This window comes from Urocitellus parryii, chromosome X (genome assembly GCF_045843805.1).
Source record: "Urocitellus parryii isolate mUroPar1 chromosome X, mUroPar1.hap1, whole genome shotgun sequence".
Lineage (NCBI taxonomy): Eukaryota > Metazoa > Chordata > Mammalia > Rodentia > Sciuridae > Urocitellus > Urocitellus parryii.
The window spans coordinates 66,041,512-66,062,605 of NC_135547.1; the positions used below are offsets into that span (position 1 = coordinate 66,041,512).

Genomic DNA, 21,094 nt, shown 5'->3' on the forward strand with positions numbered 1-21,094 from the left:
GCTAAAGGTGAAAAGGTGATAAGAGAGCCGTGGCCGATAAACTATTGCCTATGTTGGGGAAGAGTGGGATTTGTTCACTTTAGACATACATAGTTGATCTGAATTGTTCAGATCTTCTGCCAAAGCTCACTTCAAAATTCCTGGCTCCTTTCAGAAGGGAAATAAGTACACGCTTGGTTTTATTTTTTCCTTGTTTATTTTTCATCAGTATCTTCTAAGGGAAATGGAATGCTATTTCGTTGTTTGATAAAGCCATAAAACACAGTCCTAATATAAGACATTATGATTGTTTTTATATTAGTCCTATTAATCTGCCCACCTTCCCTGCTCCTAGAGCCTAAGAATAAGGCTGAAATTCCCCAGTGCTCTAGGGCTGCATGAATCATGCAATAGCTTGATAACTCCTAGGCTGAAGCGATATTCAGATATGGAAAGCAATCGTTTCTAATCACCATCCCCCTTCCTCATATTCCCGCCGTTCTGCCGCTATGCTTTTCTAGGCTTGTGAAATGAGTCTTGCTATTTTAGAGAGCTGACAGCAACCTTGGAGCAGGTAGTGGCGGGAAGTTTTTAAATCCGTGGCTGGATTTCCAGAGTAAAGCATTAACGTTGTTAACAAAGAGGTTTGCTCTCTAAGGCATTGTGGGGGTTGTAGTTCTTGTATGCAAAACTTGAAGAGAATAAGTCCAGAATCAATAGAGAGGGTCCGATAGGTACATATATTTGCACAGCACATACAAAACAGACTGGGATGTTGCATGAAAGGACACCTTCGTTTTTCCCTCCCCCACCCTTATTTTGGCTTTAAGACTGTACTGCAGGTTAATTTCAAAAAGAAAATGGTTTGTTTCTTAGATACTGTTTACACAAGAAAATGGCATTGACTATCAGTTGTGTAAACGTATGTCTTCAGTATGCTCATGAATCTGTGCTTGCTTGCACTTTGGTAGACAGCAGTATGTAGAATATAGTTCCTAGGAAACATTACATGGCTACTTGAGAGGGAACCCAGGAAAACATCATAAGTGGTATATTGCAACTATAATCCATAGGTAGTATTTTTTATTTATATGCTTACATTGATAACCTTATTTCTGTGTAATATTGTTCTCTGTATAGGCTGCAGGTCAAAGTGATGTGAAGCAAGAGGTGAGTGTCTTTAATTTTAGAATCTGCCTGAAAAAAATACACTTATTGTATAGACTTGAGGTAGAATAAGGATCTAAACATACATGCTGGTTGGTATATTTGTACCATATGAGTAGCAATATGATATGCCAGTGAGCTCTTTCATAAATACAATAATAAAAACTCCAAGCTTCTTGAAATCTAGGACTGTGTGCCTGTTAAGATTGGAAAAGAACATCTTAAAAAATAAGAAATGCTTTGTCAGTTAGAAAGAAGGGACTACATTTTCATTTTTAAATATGACCCTTGTTACTAGTCATCATGGTCCTTTATCTTAGGAAGTGAAGCTTAATTTGGGATTTTTCCCCTTAGCCTATGGAGGGTCTAGAGAAAGGGAAAAATGAAACCTTAAATTTCTACATTTATATTCTAACCAATTTCACAATTGCCTCTTTAATGACAATATTTATGTAGTGTTTCATCAAATACTGTCACTACAATAAAAATAATTCTAGTTTTGTGTAATAATAATTCTCTTATCTGATATTTTTTTTCACTTATAGCCAAAGAGAAGATCAGCCAGATTGTCTGCTGTAAGTAGTCCTTTGAAAAAGCAGCCCATGTATTGTGAAAACTAATTTTAAAATATAGGGAATTCTGAATAATATTATATTTGATGTAAGATGAGTTTTGAAGTTTTAAGAAAAAAATTTCACACTTAGGAGCTACACTTTTTCCCCTAATACACAATTTATATCATACACATTTATTTTAATTCAGAGGCAGGATTTGATTTTTAAGGTCCTTTCTTCAGTATAATTTCTTCATTTTTCCCTCTTTTTACATGACTTAATTTTTTTTAAATGCAGATGCCTGTGCCCATTATACCAGAGTTGAAACCCAAAAGATCATCAACTTCAAGGGTAAATATTCAACTTCAAATGTTGAAAGAATATTGTTTTTCTTAAGAAATAACTTATGAAAATGCATATATCTGATTATTTTGCTTTTTGCATTTTGTTCAATTAACAATATATTTTACTATGTAGTACATATAAAATATTTAGGTGGGGAATTTTTTTCCTGTTTCATAATGATCCACCCGGTTTTGGTATTTTTATTGGGTAAGGACAAAATTTTAGTTAAATAGATTCATTAAATGTGTATGCCTTTGAGGTTTTTTAGTCACAATACCAAATCCCTAGGAGAACAAAGGGTGTAAATTGCAGTAACCAAACTAGTGATTTGTAAAAATAGTAGTAATTAGCATTTGATAATATATACAGGTTGTAAAATATTTTCATACACATAATTTTTCTGTGGACATAATTGATTCTATATAGATTTCTATGCTGAGATGTTGTGGCTAAAGTCATGTAGAGAGAGCAATAACCTCAATATTAAATTCACTTTTAATTGCTTCACACCTATTTTAAGGATTTGTTAAATTACTAAAGTCATAGAAATTTGAGGAACATTAGAAATCATCTAATCCTATCATTTTATAGTTGAAGATATCGCAAATTGTTGTCATGTTTATAAAGTGCTATGAAATCTTTGATTGGAAGGTATTGCTAAAACTAGGGAAAGTAAAGTTTTATTAAGTAATAATTGATCTATTCATATCAGTGACAACAGAAAAGTGTTTATTTTTATTTTATAGTGTCTATGCCTTTTAATGATATTAATCACAGTTAATTTGTATATTGATACAATAGTTATAGGATTGTTCTTCTACAAGTTCTACTTTTAATTCTTAGGATATACAAATAAATACACACATAATAAGAAAAAGTGATAATAAAAACATGTATTAAGAATTTGTTCTTAATTTTTCTCCATTATACTTTTCAAGCTCACTATTTTATAAAGTTAACTACTCAATTTATAACTTATTAAAACAGTAAATACATTTTATTTTCTTTTAAAAAGAGGAGATTGGGCTGGAGGTATAGTTCAGTGTTTGAGCACTTGCCTAGCACAAACAAGGCCCTAGGTTTGATCTTCAGTATTACAGAGAGAGAGAGAGAGAGAGAAGAAGAAGAAGGAGGAGGAGGAGGAGGAGGAGGAGGAGGAGGAGGAGGAGGAGGGAGAGGAGGAGGGGGGAGGGGGAGAAAATAATGCTAGATTAAATGATATACTATAAAATTATAGATATTAAAATTATTTACCTTTCTTAGCTTTTAGTTTCTCACTTGTTAAAAAACAATAGCATATCTATATTGTAATTTACAATTTCTAAAGTAATTTTATATTTGCCTCTTATAAGGTAACTATGACTTGGGTGGTATTGCTCTTTGTACAAATGATAAAACAACCTCAAAGTGATGTATGCTTTTGTTCAAGGTCCCATCACATAAGTGACATATCTACAATTCAAGCACAGGTGTTCTGGCCCTTTAACCCAGTGGTCTTTCTACTACTTATATAGCCAGGCATAGAACATTCTTGATAACGCATTCCTGATTTAAGTAATTTAAAAAATATATGCTACTTTACGTTTTCAATAAAACAAAGTGTGTTATATTAATTTCGTTGACTTTGGGCTTATATGTAGCATTGTAAAGATTTTCCCTAAATTACCACTACAGCTGATGAAGGAAATTTGACCAATTAATCAACATTCTGATTAAATTATGTATTTATTTATTTTTATTCTTTTTGTGTCATTGCACAGAAAATTACCGAAAATGATATGATGGGAAAAAACACAGATACAAATGCCAAAGCAGTTATTGAAGACAAACAAGATGAAGTTGTTGAAGAAAAGAAAAATGAAAATGCTGAAAATGGAGAAGCCAAAATTATAGAGGTATCTTACAATGTTAACAAATTTATCCACTTGAAAGCTTGAAAATGGATGCAATGGAAAGAAATATTATTTGCCTTTTATATTAAAAGTTCAGAAACATTGAATGAATAATGATTCTACAATTAATAGTAACTAAAGAGAAATGATAATTTAAAATATGAGAATTTAAAGGTACTGGCAATGGGAGAAGTGGCCTAGTATTGGTATTACTTGGAAAATGCTAGTGATCATGACTTGATACTAATATAATGACTCTCTTATTAAATGCAGGCCAATCCTCTCTTGCTTTTGTCAGCATATGGACTATATGTAAATTCCTTTCCAAAAAATCCCCTTCCTGTAAATCCCTTTATTTTCCTTATAGATTGCAAATTAAGACATTATATAAGTGTTTTAATAGTTTTTTTGCATATTTAATGCATCATTAATTTTCAGATACTGTAGTAAAATACTGAAAATGGGATATAATGATCAAATCTACAAAACAAACATATATGTGGAGTATCTTCTGTAAGTGTATAGGATTTTGCAATAATCTTTATTTTAAAAAAGCACAAATTTCCTCTTTATAAAAACAAAATGTATCATTTTCCCAAGGACTATAATTTGTTTACATGTATGCTACTCAGTGAGAATTACTAACACAGAATGACTCTGTAATCCTGTGTTTATTTTGTTCTTCATATTTGTAATGAGAAATATTTATATGAATAAGCCTTCCCAAATTTACTGTTGCAGATTTTTATTTGTGGGTGTTTGTGTGGCTTTAATCTTATTTCTTAGAATATTTGCCTATGTTGTGATTTTCTATAGGTCAATTACTTTGTTATAAAATAAGTATTAGTTATTCCATGATATAGATACAATCTGATTTAAGTAGGTGGGAGAAACAGTTCCAAAATACTATTTTTTTTTTCTTTACTACAAATTTAGGTACCAGTTCCTGCAAAAGACCTTGGGGAAATAAAAGAAGAAAATATCAAAGAAGACGAAGAAGAGAAAGAAACAGTGGCAGCAGAAGGAAAAAAAGATGAAAAAGATCCAAAAAATGAAGATCAAAATAAAGAAGAAAAAGGAGAAGATGGAAAAGAAGACCAAGATGAAAAAGAGAAAGAACAAGATAGAAATGAGGACAAAGATACAAATGAGAAAGGAGAAGATGGAACAAAGGAAGACCAAAAAGAACAAGAGGGTAAAGAGCAAGAGGGTGAAGAAGGAAAAGGGAAAAAAGAAGATGGAAAGGAGGACAAAGATGGAATAAGCAAAGGAGATGATAGAGAGGGAGAAGACAGAAAAGATAAAGGAGATGGAAAAGATGATGAAGATGGTGAAAAGGAAGAAGATAGACAAGAAAAAGATGATAAAGAGAAAGATGAAACAGAGGAGGAAGATGGAAAAGGCAAAGAAGATGAAGAGGAGGAAGATAGAAATGAAGATGAAGGTAAAAATGAGGAAGAAAATGGAAAGGACAGTGAAGAAGATAGAAAAGATGAGGAAGGAGGAAAAGAAGAAGAAGCAAAAGAAGAAGAAAAAGAGGAAGAAGAAGGAAAAGAGGGAAAAGAAGGAAAAGAGGAAAAAGTAGGAAAAGAAGAAGAAGAAAAAGTAGGAAAAGAAGAAGAAGGAAAAGAGGAAAAAGAAGGAAAAGAGGAAGAAGAAGGAAAAGAAGAAAATGGAAAAGGGGATGGGAAAAATGGAGGAGATGAAAAGGAAAAGGAAAACAAGGCTGAAGTTGGAAAAGAAGCTGAAAACAATGAGATCAAAAAAGAAGAGGGAAAAAAAGAGGAGTCTCTGAGTACTGTTTAACACTGCCCTATATACTTTCATAATTTGTTAACATGTACCTTTGTGTTGTAATGATAATAGAGATAAATATTTTTATCAGATATTTTATAAACACTGCTTTTCTTTAGCACCATTTAATTTCAGAACGTCTTCATACTGATTATTAGTTACAAAATGCCTAACATGAAAACTTCATCTATAAATTTCATGATTATAGTAGGGGAATGTATAAAAATACCCTATTTGTTTTGTGTAAATTATGTGTTAAAATCTTTGAATTGAATTTTATTCCTACATATGATAATTTCACAAAATAGAAGAATTCCAAAAGGAGTTTCATCCAACATTCTTATGGTTCTTTAGGTGGCTTTTATAAAAATGTGAACTATTTTCATGTAATGCTTAGTTATGTTTCCCAAAGATAATTTTATTAGTAGCTTGGGAAAAGTATAAATAAAACTGTAATCACATTTTCAAAGAAATATAAATGTTTACTTCGAAGGGCAGTTTTAAGTACATGTGTGTGCACAAAATTTTACTGGATTTATCTAAATAAAAAGATTTCAGAGATGATCATGGTTTGTTATATCTCCAAAACTGTTGTTAGTGAAATGTTATAATACTTTATTTTTTCTATTGTGATATTCATGAAAGCAGTAAAACTTTTTCCACTGAACTACCATTAATATAAAACTCAGTTTTAATCATTTAAAGTGTACAATTCAAATATTAAGTATGTTCATAATGTTGGATAATCATAATCACACTATGTAATTCCATTGCATTTTTAACCACCCAAATAAAAAGTACCACTTAGCAGTCTTCCCCAATTTCCTTCTAACCCACATGCCATTCTCCAGCCCCAGGTAATGGTTTCTTCTATGAAATTTTTGCCAACTATGGACACTTCATGTAAATGGAATCATGCAATATGCATATGCCATTTTGTGTTTGGCTTCGTTAACTTAGCACAATGTTTTTAGGATCATCTATATCATAACATGCATCATTACTTCATTAACTTTTATGGCTGAATAATATTCCATTTCATCAAAATAAGACATTTTGTTTTTTAATGGACATTAGGATTATCTCCACATTTTGTCAGTCATCAACAATGCTGCTATGAATATTCCTGTACAAGTTTTAATGCAGATGCATGTTTTCATTTCTTCTGAGTATACATTTAACAGTAAAACCACTAGGTCTTATAATAATTGTCTAACTTTAGAAAACCTTCAGACTGTTTTCAAAGTGCTTTCAACATTTTATATCCCCATCATCAATGTATGAAGGTAAAAATTTCTCCACATATTTGCCAACAATGTTATTCTTTGTCATTTATCATAGCCATCTCTTTAGGGTGATTTGGGAAGATAAAACTCATGTGATTTTGATTTGTTTTTCTCTAGTGATGTTTTCATCTCCTCATGTGGCTTGTTTGCTATTCAAATTATTTGTTCATTTGTTTGTTGAGTTTTCATTTTAGCATTAACTTTTAAGGAATTTCTCTAATTTTTATATAAGTACATTGTCAGATTATTTGTGAAAAATTTCCATACTCTGTGGTTTTCACTTTATTGATCATAGCTACTGTATGGAAAGCAATATATAACAGATACATTGATTTATGTCTTTGATTCTCAATTCTGTATCATTGATCTCTACCTTTATGTTATTATCACACATTTGATTACCAGAGCATTGTAAGCTTTAACATCTAAAAGTATCAGTACTCCAAATTTGTTCTTGATCATTCATAGTTCCTTGCAATTGCATATGAATTTTAGGACCAGTTTGTCCATTTCTGTAAACAAATGTAGTCAAGAGTTTTCGTAAAGATTTCAGTAAATATGCATGCATATAAAGTTGGATAATATTACCAGATTAAAATTAATAAGTTTTTCATTCCATAAGCACAAGGTGTCTTTCCATTTATTTAGTTTCTCTTTAATTTCTCTTAGCACTTATGTTGTTGTTTTCACTATATAAATCTTACATCACTTCCTTGGTTAAATTTATTTCTCAATATTTTATTCTTTACATCCTATAAATGGAATGATAAATTGACTTCTGTTTCATATTGTTTTTTGCTGATGTATAGAAGTATAACTGATTTTGTACATTTAACTTGTATTATCAAAATGCGCTGAACTAATTTGTTTAGCTCTACTAGACATTTTTGGATTCTTCACAGTTTTTGTTATAAAATTGTGTCATTTGCAGTGATTTACTTCTTCCTTCCTATTTTTTGTCTAACTGCCCTGGATTTTAAAAGACTTCACAAATAATAAGAATACAAAAGAAGCTACACAAAATTCAGGAAGCCCAGTTTTCAAAGCATAAGCCCCTGTCATAACATTTCCTAGGGCTATTAGTTACTGTACCATTTTATACACTTGCTGCATTGCTACAATAGCTACAGTAATTAAAACCAATCTAAAAAGACTGGCTAAACTGCTAGGCACTCCCCTTGATCTGCTTCAAAACTATATTCTGCAACTATAGAGAATGCATTGCCAAAACATCCAACACTGAAGTTGTCTCTTAAGCACCTTAATCCTCTTCATTTTCATTGCTAAAATAAAACTAACAATTCTGGTTTCCACCTTAGAAACGTATTCCAGGTTAATAGTAGAATGGTGGTAATGGATAATCTTAACTTTTCATGTGAAACCCTGTCCTCTACGTAATGAAGGTAGCTAGCTTCTTTAAAACTTTATTTAAAATGCATATTAAAAGATATGACAAGAATGTCATGGCATATGACAGGAAGTATATTTTTCCACAATATGTTACTAAAGTGAACTTTCATCCTCAGGTCTTGTCTAATTTTCTTTCTTGAGGATTTAGTTGGATCTTACTTGACATTTTCCATCAGAATTTTGTTTTCCTTGGCTGGGGCTATAGCTCGGTGATTGAGTGCTTGCCTAGCATGTGAGTGGTGCTGAGTTCGATTCTCAGCACTGCACATACATACATACATAAAAAAATAAAAATAAAGATTCATTGACAACTAAAAAATAATTTTTTATTGGTTGTTCAAAACATTACAAAGCTCTTAACATATAATATTTCATACTTTATTTTTTATTTTTTTTACTTTTTTATTGGTTGTTCAAAACATTACAAAGCTCTTGACATATCATATTTCATACATTAGATTCAAGTGGGTTATGAACTTCCATTTTTACCCCAAATACAGACTGCAGAATCACATCGGTTACACATCCACATTTTTACACAATGTCATATTAGTAACTGTTGTATTCTGCTGCCTTTCCTATCCTCTTAAAAAAATAATTTTTAAAAATTGTTTCCCATAATTCTCTCCTAGAAATCTCAATAATTTCAAGGTATAAAGAAAGAAGGGGTATCAATTAATAGGCAAAATACATCATCACTGGAAGTAAATGTGAAGATAAATTGCAAATCTAGAGAACAATCTTTGCTAAAGATATGGAGAAATAATCAAGAGTACAAAATATCTATAGGGAAATACGCAAATAGTTCAAGGATGGCATTTGGAGCTTTTTAAATAATATGAGCCATATTTCTTTATCTAATTTGCAACATAAATTATCGGCATATAATACTGATTCAGAAAAATAATTGATTTCTTTAGTATATAATGCTGAAATTTTTTGTAAAAATTTTTGGTGTGACTTTAGAGTTCCCCATTAGTAAGCATGGTTTTGACTGAGAAGGGAGCATACATCAGAATCACAATTTTTCTAATAGGAATAACTTTTGAAACTATCATAATTGGGTGGAAGATAATAGTCTAGTTTATTGTGTTACCTTGAAAAACAAAATACTTATTCATAATTATTCTTGGGAATATCTGCTGTGTAAGTAATGCCTGCCCTTAATATTTCCCCTGATAATATTTAAATCATTCTGGGCTGATTATTAAGAATTTTATAAAAACTTCATTTTTGGAATGATGTGAACAAAGGGAAACAGCAAGTGCATATTAGAGCTGGAATCCGTTCTCATAAACCATGATGAGATGACAAAGACAAATCGTGACATCATTTTTTAAAAAATAAGGTTTTGATAATCCTAAAACAGTAGTGTTTTGCCCTTAAGAGACTTTATTTTTTTAATATATTACAGCAGAAATTCTCCAGAAATAAAAAATACTGCGCTTAACAAATGGTTTAAATAGGTACAAATATGTACATCAATAAAAATTTGAAATTCAAAAAAAATTGTTTACCATAAGGAACAGAGAATAAACTTCTCAAATTTGCTGTGGTTTAGAGTCTCCTGTACTAAAATTAAGTTAAATCTAAACCAGGAAATAGGTAAATGACTTGGGTGAGAATGCATTCCCATAATGCAGAAGAAGTTTATTACTATGATATTTATACAATATATATGTTGTTTTAAGTCTTAAAATAGACATATTTAAGAATATAATCTATCATTAATAATAGTTCATTTTCTCTCAATAGTTTTTCAGATTATATTGATCTGTTTAGGACAGAAAATTAAGTTAGGCAAAAGCTGAATTTTATATAAAGTAATGATGACTGTTTCACAAATGTTATGCCTATAACTGGACTTCTTTAATTATGGATATTTATTAAGGATTTTCATAATATGTTTTCTTTAAAATTTGTGTTTACCATAAACACATCCTTAACATATTTATATCAAGTATCACATAATAGTGTAGATCAAAATGGTTTTCCTTTCTTTAATTTAATTATTACTCAGAAAAGCAAGGGCATTATGTATTCTATCATATATGAATGCTAAAGAGGACATAGAAAAATGGTGTGGAGGATCACATGAAAATTCAAGGGAAATCAGTGGATTAGAAGAAAGGGGCTAGGCAGAGGAAAGGGGGAAAGGAGAATACTGGGGGAAAATATTGACAAAATTATATTGTGTGTATATGAATATGTAACAACAAATCTCATCTTTATGTATAATTATAATGCATCAATAAACACAGGGAAGGGCTGGGGTTGTAGCTCAGTGGTAGAGCACTTGCCTCTCACATGTGAGTCCATAGGTTCAATTATCTTCACCACATAAAAATAAAGGTATTAAAAATAAAATACAGGGAAAAAGTTAAACATTAAAAATTATGTAGTGCTTAAGAACCAAGATTATTATTTAGTAAATGTTATATGGCAATATATTACTTCAATATCCTAGTAACTGGATCAGGTAGTCTGGACATGATGGAATTTGCTCAATAACATAAAGGAACTTCATGGTTTGTAGAAGTTGAGTTTCAGATCTTACAATGGAGAAAAGGATGGATGTCTGCATCTCTGTGTTTTCTGCAAGAACAAAAATGTGAAGTGAGATGGATGACTTTGAAATATTTTAGTATTACTTGTTTAAAAAAATGACCTTTTCCTATATATTAGAAATTATGATAAAGGGTTAATTTCTTCAAATATTTAACATTTAGGAAGTGTTTTTGTGCCAGACCCTGTTCTAAGCAGTTTGCATTTATTACACATATATTAAGAAAACACATTTGCATTTTAAATTATTTTTATATACACATGACAGTAGAGTGTATTTTGACATATTATATATACATGAAGTATAACTTATTCTAAATAGGATTCCATTCTTGTGATTGTACATGATTTGAACTTTCCCTGGTTGTGTATTCTTATATGGATATAGGAAAGTTCTATTCGAGTCATTCTACTATCTTTCCTATTCCCATGCCCTTCCCTTTCCTTCATTCCCCTGTGTCTATCATTAATAATATCTATCATTAAGAACTTCTGTTCTTCCCATTACCCTTTATTGTGTGTAAACATCCACATATCAGAAAGAATACTTGGCCTTAATTTTGGGGGGAATGGCTTATTTCACTTAGCATGATAGTCTCTAGATCCATCATTTACCAGCAAAAGTCATAAGGTCATTCTTTTTTTTATGGCTGAGTAATATTTTATAGTGTATATATATACCACATTTTCTTTATTTGTCTGTTCAAGGGCACCTAGGTTGGTTCCATAGCTTAGCTATTGTGAATTGAGCTGCTATAAACATTGATGTGGCTGCATCCTTGTTGTTTGCTGATTTTAAGTCCTTTAGGTATATACTGAGTAGTGGAATAACTGAGTCAAATGGTGGTTCCATTCCCAGTTCCCTGAGCAATCTCTTATACTGCTTTCCACAGTGGTTGCACTAATTTCCATTCCCACCAGCAATGTATGAGTGAACCTATTTCCTCTCATCCTTGCCAACAGTTATTGCTACGTGTATTCTTGATAATTGCCATTCTGACTAGAGTGAGATGGAATCTAAGTGTAGTTTTAATTTGCATTTCTCTAATTGCTAGAGATGTCTGGCTGGGGCTATACTTCAGTGGCAGAGTGCTTGCTGCGCATGTGTGAGGCACTGGTTCAATCCTCAGCACCCCATTAAAAATAAATTAATAAACAAATACATTGTGTGACCCTTTACAACTAAAAAAATATTTTAAAAGGCTTTGGTTTTTTTTAAAAAAATGTTACAAAATTTTGGAAAAACTAGTTTGTTTTAAAATAAGTTAATAGAAGAGAAATTGCAAAAGAAATAAAGCAAGAACACTTTTCAAATTAAATCACCTGAAATTCTAAATTAAATGATCCAAGTGCTTAGCACAACATTTTTTTTAAAGAATCATGTCAGTAGATATCGTCCAGAGATTTTAGAACATCATGTATTTAAAGGAAAATCTAAAAGCTCATATATTCTCTCTCTCTCTCTCTCTCTCTCTCTCTCTCTCTCTCTCTCTCTCTCTCTCTCTCACACACACACACACACACACACACACACACACACTCTCACACACACACAATCAAAAACCACAGAAAATCATATCAGATGAAACAGAATAGAAAAGCACTTCCCAATAACAAAACAAAACTGAAAACTGGAAGACAATGAGTCATGCCTTCTAAATTATGTGATAATATAATTTCAAACCTAGATTTCTGTATCTAGACAATTTATCAATCAAGTATGAGAGTACAATTAGAACCTTTTTCTTATATATAATGTCTCAAGAATTGCGTCTCCTATACATTCTACTGGAAAGATAACAGAGGAGAATGGAATGGTTTAATTTTGTTAAGTATGGAAATGTTATTTTATCAAAAATATGTTTAGCTTTACTTTCTATCCATAGAAATTATTTCTTTTTTTTTTTTTTTTTTTTTTTAATTGGTCGTTCATAGAAATTATTTCATGATGAGATCAAAGACAAGTGATTTTTATGGAAGTAGACTCTAAGTTTTGAGTCAAAGATCCTCTTAGGTTTGGGTTGATATAGGTAATTAGATTTCTTACATATTTTTGTTAATGCTCACTTATTAATATCTGAAGAAAAGACTTTTTGGTTTTAATTTTCATGTTTCATTTTCTATATTTCAAAATATAAATAATAAGCTATTCCCTAAAAGTGGATAAGTTAACCAGCCTGAAGACAAGAGCTAAGACAACAACAATAAATAGAGCTCAAGTGTTTATGAAAACATAACTGGAGCAATCTTGAATATAGATTCATTCAATGTCAGATTAACATTTATGCCTTGAGACAGCAATATGGAAAAGAGTTTTAAGGACATGAAATATCTGTGTGTTCACAAGTGATTAAAGTTACTTCAGATACACAAAGAGTTCTTAGATAAAGACATAATCTTCAGCCATCCAATATGGAGAAGGACAGAGGACATGGGGGAAAACTGAGAAGAATGGGCATCCTTAGGACAAATCACACTAGGGTCAACTTATAATTATAGCAATTGTAACTATGTTGGTAATATAGAAAATATGCACCAGCCTATTAGTTGCTCAGCGATTGCTCATTCTGGTGCAGCCATTTCACTCCAAACACTGGTGTACTTTAGGACAATGTCATGAAACTGGAAGAAGTATCTAAGTGATTAATAGGAACTTGAAGGTTTTGAGGTCTCATTGATAATAGTTTCAGAGTTCAAGTGAGAAAATGTTAAAAGGTATTACTTAAAACAAAACAAATCATTTTGTGCAAAATGCCAAAATGGTTAACACTGAAAGAACTTCAATATTTTCGGTAGAAATTACTATATTTATTTTTATATTTTATTGGTTTACTAGAGTTGTATGTAATATATGGGTTGATTTTGACATAATAATGCCACTATGAGATGTAATTTGCTCCTATTCAGTGACTAGTACATCCTCTTTCTCTCCCCTTCCCTCTGTCTCATCCCTTTCCTCTAATATACTGGTCTTCATTCAATTTATTTATGTTTTTTTTAATTCTTGCTTTATAGATATAAATAAAGATTAGATTCACTGTGATATATTTGTATATGTACATAGGATATCTTGCTACATTTCATTCAACAATTCATCCATTTTTACCATCCCTGCTTTCTCCCTCTCAGTTCCCTTCCCGAACTACTGTGCCACTGATCCCTTTTCTGATTTCATAGAATTCCTCCATCCCACTTATTTTGTTCTAAGTACCTCATATGAGAAAAAACATTAGACACTTTATGGGTAACACTATTTCACCTAAAATATAATTCTTCATTTCCATCCATACCGTCAATCCATAATGTTGTTCTTCTTTATGGCTAAGTAAAACTCCATTTTGAATATAGACTGCATCTTCTTTATCCATTACTCTATTGATGAGCATCTGGGATCATTCCATAACTTTTTTACTGTGAATTTTGGTGCTATAAATTTGATGTGTCTATATCCTTGTAGTATGCCAATTTTTGGTCTTTTGAATAAGCACCTAGGATTGAGATAGCTGAGTCATATGGTGGTTCCATTCCTAGGTTTTTGAGGAATCACCATACTACTTTCCATAGTTGTTGTACTAAGTTGCAGTCCCACCAACAATGTATCAGTGTACTTTTTTACCCTACATTCTCCCCAGCATTTATCATTACTTGTAATCTTGAAAATTGCTATTCTGACTGGAGTGAGATGAAAACTTCATGTAATTTTGATTTGCACTTCCCTGATATAGATGTTGAACTTTTTTCATATATTTGTTTGTCATTTGTATTTATTCTTTTAAGACTTGTCTGTTTACTTCTTATGCTTATTTATTAATTGGTTTATTTGGTTTTTAAACTGCTTACATATTCCAGACATTATCCCCTGTCTGAGGAGCAAGTGGCAAAAATATCCCATTTTGTAAGCTCTTTTTTTTATTCTTGTTTCCTTTTCTGTGCAGAATCTTTTTAATTTGACACCATCCAGTTCATTGATTATTTGTTTTATTTCTTGTGCTTTAGGCATATTTTTAAATAACTCAGAGCCTGTGCAAATATGGAGTGTTGGAGTATTGAACCTATATTTTCTTCTAGCAGTGGTAATTTTCTGGTCTAATTTCTAGGTCCTTGGTTCATTTTGAGTTGAAATTTGTTCAAGGCAAGAGATAAGGATAAAGTTTTATTCTTCAATACTTGAATACCCAGTATTTCCAGCACCAGTATTAAAAAGACAGTTTTTTTCTCTAATGCTTTTGGCACCATTGTTAAGTATCAGATGACTGTGTCTGTGGGTTTGTCTCTATGTCTTCTGTTCTATTCCATTGTTCTTCATTCTGTTTTGATGCCAATGCCATGCTGTTTTTATTACTATAGCTACATAGAATAATTTGAGGTCTGATACTGTGATGTCTCCAGCATTGCTCTTCTTACTGAGGATTACTTTGATTCTTTTGGGTCTCTTATTCTTCCAAATGAGGATAGAACTGTTTTTTTCTAGTTCTGTGAAAAAAGTTATTGGTATTTTGATGGGGATTGCATTGAGTCTGTATAACACTTTTGGCAATATGATCATTTTGACAATAATATTTCTGTCTATTCAAATACATGGGTGGTTTTTCTATCTTCTAAGGTCTTCTTCAATTTCTTTCTTCAGTGCCCCATAGTTTTCATTATAGATGTCTTTCACCTCCTTGGTTAGATTTATTTCCATCTATTTTGTGTTTATTGTGAATGGGATTGTTCTCCTGATTTCTTTAGTACCAGATTCATTAATGGAATATAAAAAGGATTTGATTTATATACGTTGATCTTGTATCCTGTTACTTTAATGAATTTGTTTATCAGATAGAGAAGTCTTGTGTTGGAATTTTATGGATATTGGTACACTGAGCTAATTTTTCTTCTTCCCCTTAATTTCCTTCTCTAGCCTGATTTTTCTGGCTAGACTTTGAAGAACTTGGCTAGAATTTCAAGGACTCTGTTGAACACAATTGGTGAGAGTGGACACTGGTGTCTTGTTCCTGATTTTAGAGAAAATAATTTCAATTTTTCTTTCTTAAGTATGATGTTGGCCTTGGGTTTGTCATATATACCCTTTACAAATGTTGAGGAATGTTACATCTACCCCTAGTTTCTCTAGTAATTTAAATATGAACTTTGTGCTGAACTTTTTCAAATGCTTTTTATGCAGCTATTGATAAAATTATGTGATTTTTGTCTACTGAATTTTTGTACTGATTTACATTTATTTATTTGTGTATGTTGAAGCATCCTTGCATTCCTGGAATAAAGAATAACTTAATTGTGGTGCACTATCTTCTTACTGTGTTTTTTTCTTGTGATTTGCCCATATGTTATCAAGATTTGACATTTATTTATTATTTACTTGTTTATTTGTTATGACATTTTTTGTTTCCCTTATATATTTTATATATTAACCTCTTATGAGATATGTGCTTTGCTAATATTCTCTTTCAATTTATGGTTTATCTCACTTTATCAATTGTTTCCTTTGTTGAGAAGAAGAAGCATTTTAGTTTGCTGCAGTCCCATGAGTTTACTTTTGCTTTTGTTGCCCCTGTTTGGGGGGTTAGAGCCAAAAAATGTTTGCTCAGACCAATGTTGAGTGCATTTCCCCTGTTTTCTTCTAGTAGTTTGAAATTTTAAGGACTTAAATGCTTAAGTCTTTAGCCCATTTTACATTACTTTCATAGATGGTGTGAGGTAAGGGTCCAATTTATTATCTTCAGCATTTATTGAATAAATTATCCTTTCTCCATTTTGTGTTAATGACACTTTTTTCAAAAATTAATTGACTATGGTTTGTGAAGGTGGCAGAGTGGAACTAGGCATCACATGTAGACTCATGCTCAGTCTGTAATAAAAGCAGTGAGAGAACAGCTAATTGTAGTGGTAGATGTCAGAAGGAATATGCAGATACAGTATTGAACACAGAGAGATTTGGAAGGAGTTAAAAATTCTGGTTACATTATATGTGTAATAAGAATTATAATGCATTCTGCTGTCATTTTTTTAAAAATCAATAATATATATATATATATATATATATATATATATATATATATATATGAAATTCTGGTTACAGGAACAGAAAACAGGAAACAATTTATTAACCCTTAACCCCAACTACAGCAGGTCAAGAGTAAGGTGGTAGCCAAGAGAGAAAAGAGAGGTAAATCCAATAAACTAAAATAAAACTGGTGCAAAAGAAAAACCAAGTTAAGTTAGGTCAGGGGCAAAACCTGCAAATGAGGGGAAAATGCACAATTTATTTCAAATTGCAGACAGAAAACTGTTGGGCAAATATCTTGCAGAGAGTACAACTAAGCCTGTCTCTCTATAAGGAATTAATTTATATAGTTTCATCCCCTCTACAGACAGCAGCAAATATTCTCACAGGGAATGCCTTTGAAATGGGCTGTCCTAGTCATACATGTAAAGGAATTACTCCTAACTGAAGGTTGCCAAACACCTATTCCCCTGCTGATAAGAGGAGTGAGGAGGACCAGGAAAAAGAGCAAGTCACTCTCAGAGAGTGTAGCACCTGGGAAGCAGCAAGTGGCCTAGGTGCTAGACAGAATACTCTTATCCCAGTAGCCCAACAGAAGCATCTCCTCAATCTGGTAATATCATTCTCTGCATGAAGGTGCCTGTAGAACTTCTCCCTACAGACACTGCCACTCCTTAACATGTGCAAATGTGGTCCACTTACAGTGTGCCCCATCAGTGCCATAAGCCTCAGAGAAGGCATGCACATGTGGGCCCCAGAGATGTCAGTCCCTGCTCAATGTATGCAGATATAAACCCTAGTGTTGGTTAGAAGCCCCATAATTCATGGAAACCAGCAGAGACATCGTGCCCACCAATATTGCAGAAAATCCCACAGAATTGGCTTGCAGATGAGCATATCACAGACACTGACCACTACCAATGTTCCTATATATAGGCTCATAAATATGTGTGCCCCAGGGGACAGTGGTTTTGCACTTCCTTTAGGCCACCCAGCCTACTACCACAGATCCTTTGCACCTTGCCTTAGGCTGTCACACCCTGTACATCCTTAAATGTACATGGGCAAGTTCACACTTGTTTTGAAAGCTCCAGACACATGAAAAATTTCTACAACTGGCCACACAAGACTACATACCCAGCCAGGGAGATACCTGGATGGTAGGCCACAAAGAATTTGGGGTTGTTTCCTCTAACCCACCAGAAAGTTATTAGGTACTTGAACATATCAGAGAATAGAGGGAACCTCCTAGATTTACATCATATGTGGGCTGGTGAGATTTCCATTTCCATACCAAGAGAAACCTAGAGGTAAACCTGAGGAGATGTGGGTATCCACTTAACTTCCCAAGACCTGATGTAATCCAATTCTGGAAGACCCAATATTAGCAGCCTCTCCATCTCAAACAGGTATTCATGAAATATAAATCTCTATAATGTCAATTTTAATTTCAAAGATATTATCTGCTCTATTAATTTGATAGATTTGCCCTTATTATTTAATATTTCACTCCTTAATCCAATTTTATGTAATTCTTCTTATGTTTTATACAATTAATTGGATTTTTCTCCTTGCTCACATTTATACTTTTTCTCTGGATACAGATACCTTGAGGGTCAGCAATGCAGCATGAGGCCTCAAACTCAAGTGTGAGAATGGAGATATTATCCTAATCCATGATCACGCCAACATGTATGGTTTCTATGGTCATGACCATTTCATAGGGCCTAAAGATGGCAGGCTTGGAATTTGCTTCCCTGCTATGTCCTATGCTTGTCACCAGAATATGAAGGAGAAAGCTCTTAGTGCCAGGGAATGAATGGGGGAGCAGCAAGAGATTTAGGAAGACAAATACGTGATGATGGCAGGTCCCAACTTTGAGACTATGGAAGTCTCATGTGCTGCAGAATCTGGGAGTAGATGCTGTTGGCAAGAGCATATTACCAGATGTCAAAATTACACAGCAGTGTGGGCTTGGATTCTTTGGCTTCTCATTCAATACTAACTATGTTATCATGGATTAGGAAAACCTGGATAAGACCAATCACAAGGAAGTACTTTAGGTTGGGAAAGAAGCTGCACAGAACCAGAACAGTTTGTTCTGGTTTTTAGGCCAACATTCCACATCCTGACAATGCCAGATGAGTGGTTTTGACCCATGATGGGATCTAAACACCCCCTACTCTCTTAGGCCCTTTTCTTGGGTCATGTACACCTGCAATAGTAACAGAAACCTTTGCCTTCCCCACTTTCTCCCATTTATGGTATCAGTTCTCTTGCTCAGTTGTCTTCTCAAAGCAGCTTTTGCCATCTCCATTCTTCTGCAATAGCTATAACCCATGACCTACCACCATTGTGGATATGCTTATGGTTGGATGTAGGCCTTTGATCTTTGCACAGTAACTGATACTAGCTTTGTGAAGTGATGATCTTGTATCCCTTGTATCCTTGGGGTTAAGTTCTGCCTCACCAGAAGCAAAGGCAACAAACAAGGAGAAGCCCAACACACCCTGGGCTTTATTTAATACCATCTTGTTTTCAGAATGAATGGAGATAAAATTTAAAAATAGGCAGGCATAGTGGCATATGCCTATAATCTTAGAGATATGGGGGGCTGAGGCAGGAGGATTGCAAGTTCAAGGCCAGCATCAGCAATTTAGCGGGACCTTAAGCAATTTAGTAAGACCATGTTTCAAAATAAAAAATAAAAACAGGTGGAAATGTAGCCCAGTAGTAAATTGTCTCTCAGTTAAATCCCTAGAACACCTCCCAAAAGAAACAAAAAATAATAAAATAATAAAAATAAAATGAATGGAGTGGCAGATTGGGAAAAAAAGATCTAAATGTATATTGCTTACAAGAGACACACTTCACAGGCATAAACATCTATAAGCTGAATGTGAAAGAATGGAAAATTACATTTCATGAAAACAAACCTCAAAAGCAAGAAAGAGAAGCTATTTTCATAACCAGCAAAGCAGATTTTAAACAAAATTAATCATCAGAGACAAAGAAGTTCACTTCATTAGGGTAGAAAGGATAAACAAGAAGATATAATGTGTATAAATATAGATGTCACAAATATTGGTGCACCTAATTACAGAAAACAAACACCATTCAACACAAATACTCAGATAGAGCCCAATACAATAATACTAGGCAATTTCTGCACCTCTGTCTCTTATTATGGGTCATTCAGAAGAAATCAGCAAAGACAATCACATCTGAAAACTACTATAATTCAAAAGGACCTGACAAACTTCTACAGAATATTTCATCCAACAACACTTGAATATATTTCCTGTTCAGATGCCTATGGAACTTCTTCAAAACATAGACCGTATTTTAGTTCATAAAGCAAGTCTGAGCAAATACAAAATAGTCAATATAATTCATTGCATCTTATAGATCATAATGGAATAAAATTAGAAATCATCATGAAGAAAAAAACTATAGTAACTGTATAAGCATATGAAGTTTGAATAAATGGTACATTGAAGAAGCCAGTGCAACAATTAAAATACCATTAGAAACAGATTAGAATAGAAAGAAAATGTACCAGAATCTCTGGGACACAATGAAGGCAGCTCTAAGCAGAAAGTTTATAGTTATGAGTTCCTACAGTAAAAAGTCAGAAAGATCCAAAATAATCAACCAGATAATACATCTCTACTCCTACAAAAACAAAAATTAACCAATTCTAAAAGTAATAGAGGAGGGCTGGGGATGTGGCTCAAGCGGTAGCGCACTCGCCTGGCATGCATGCAGCCCTGGTTCGATCCTCAGCACCACATACAAACCAAGATGTTGTGTCTGCCGATAACTAAAAAATAAATATTAAAATTCTCTCTCTCTCTCTCTCTCTCTCTCTCTCTCTCTGTCTTTAAAAAAATAAATAAAGATCATTGTTTTTAAAAAATAAAAAAAATAAAAGTAATAGAGGAAAGAAAAAACTTAAGATCAGAGCTTAGATTAATGAAAAGAGAATAAATAAACGTACAAAGAATCAATGAAATTAAGAGTTGGTTCTTTGAAAAGATAAACAAGATTAATAAACCCTTAGAAAAACTAGTGAAAACAAAGAAAGATAAAATCCAA

At 32.6% G+C, this 21,094-nt stretch overlaps 1 protein-coding gene across 7 annotated transcripts in view; it reads left to right on the forward strand.

Annotated features, from left to right (window-relative positions):
- Positions 1 to 7,676, forward strand: part of Hmgn5 (high mobility group nucleosome binding domain 5) — a 56,153-nt gene extending 48,477 nt beyond the window's left edge. For all 7 annotated transcript variants that reach the window (XM_077793823.1, XM_077793827.1, XM_077793826.1 and 4 more), the window contains 5 exons: positions 1,120 to 1,149; positions 1,692 to 1,721; positions 1,998 to 2,051; positions 3,806 to 3,940; positions 4,874 to 7,676. In XM_077793823.1, the coding sequence (XP_077649949.1) occupies positions 1,120 to 1,149; positions 1,692 to 1,721; positions 1,998 to 2,051; positions 3,806 to 3,940; positions 4,874 to 5,743 (1,119 nt within the window). In that variant the 3' untranslated portion in view covers positions 5,744 to 7,676. The remainder of the gene's footprint in view (positions 1 to 1,119; positions 1,150 to 1,691; positions 1,722 to 1,997; positions 2,052 to 3,805; positions 3,941 to 4,873) is intronic.
- Positions 7,677 to 21,094: the final 13,418 nt, after the last annotated feature.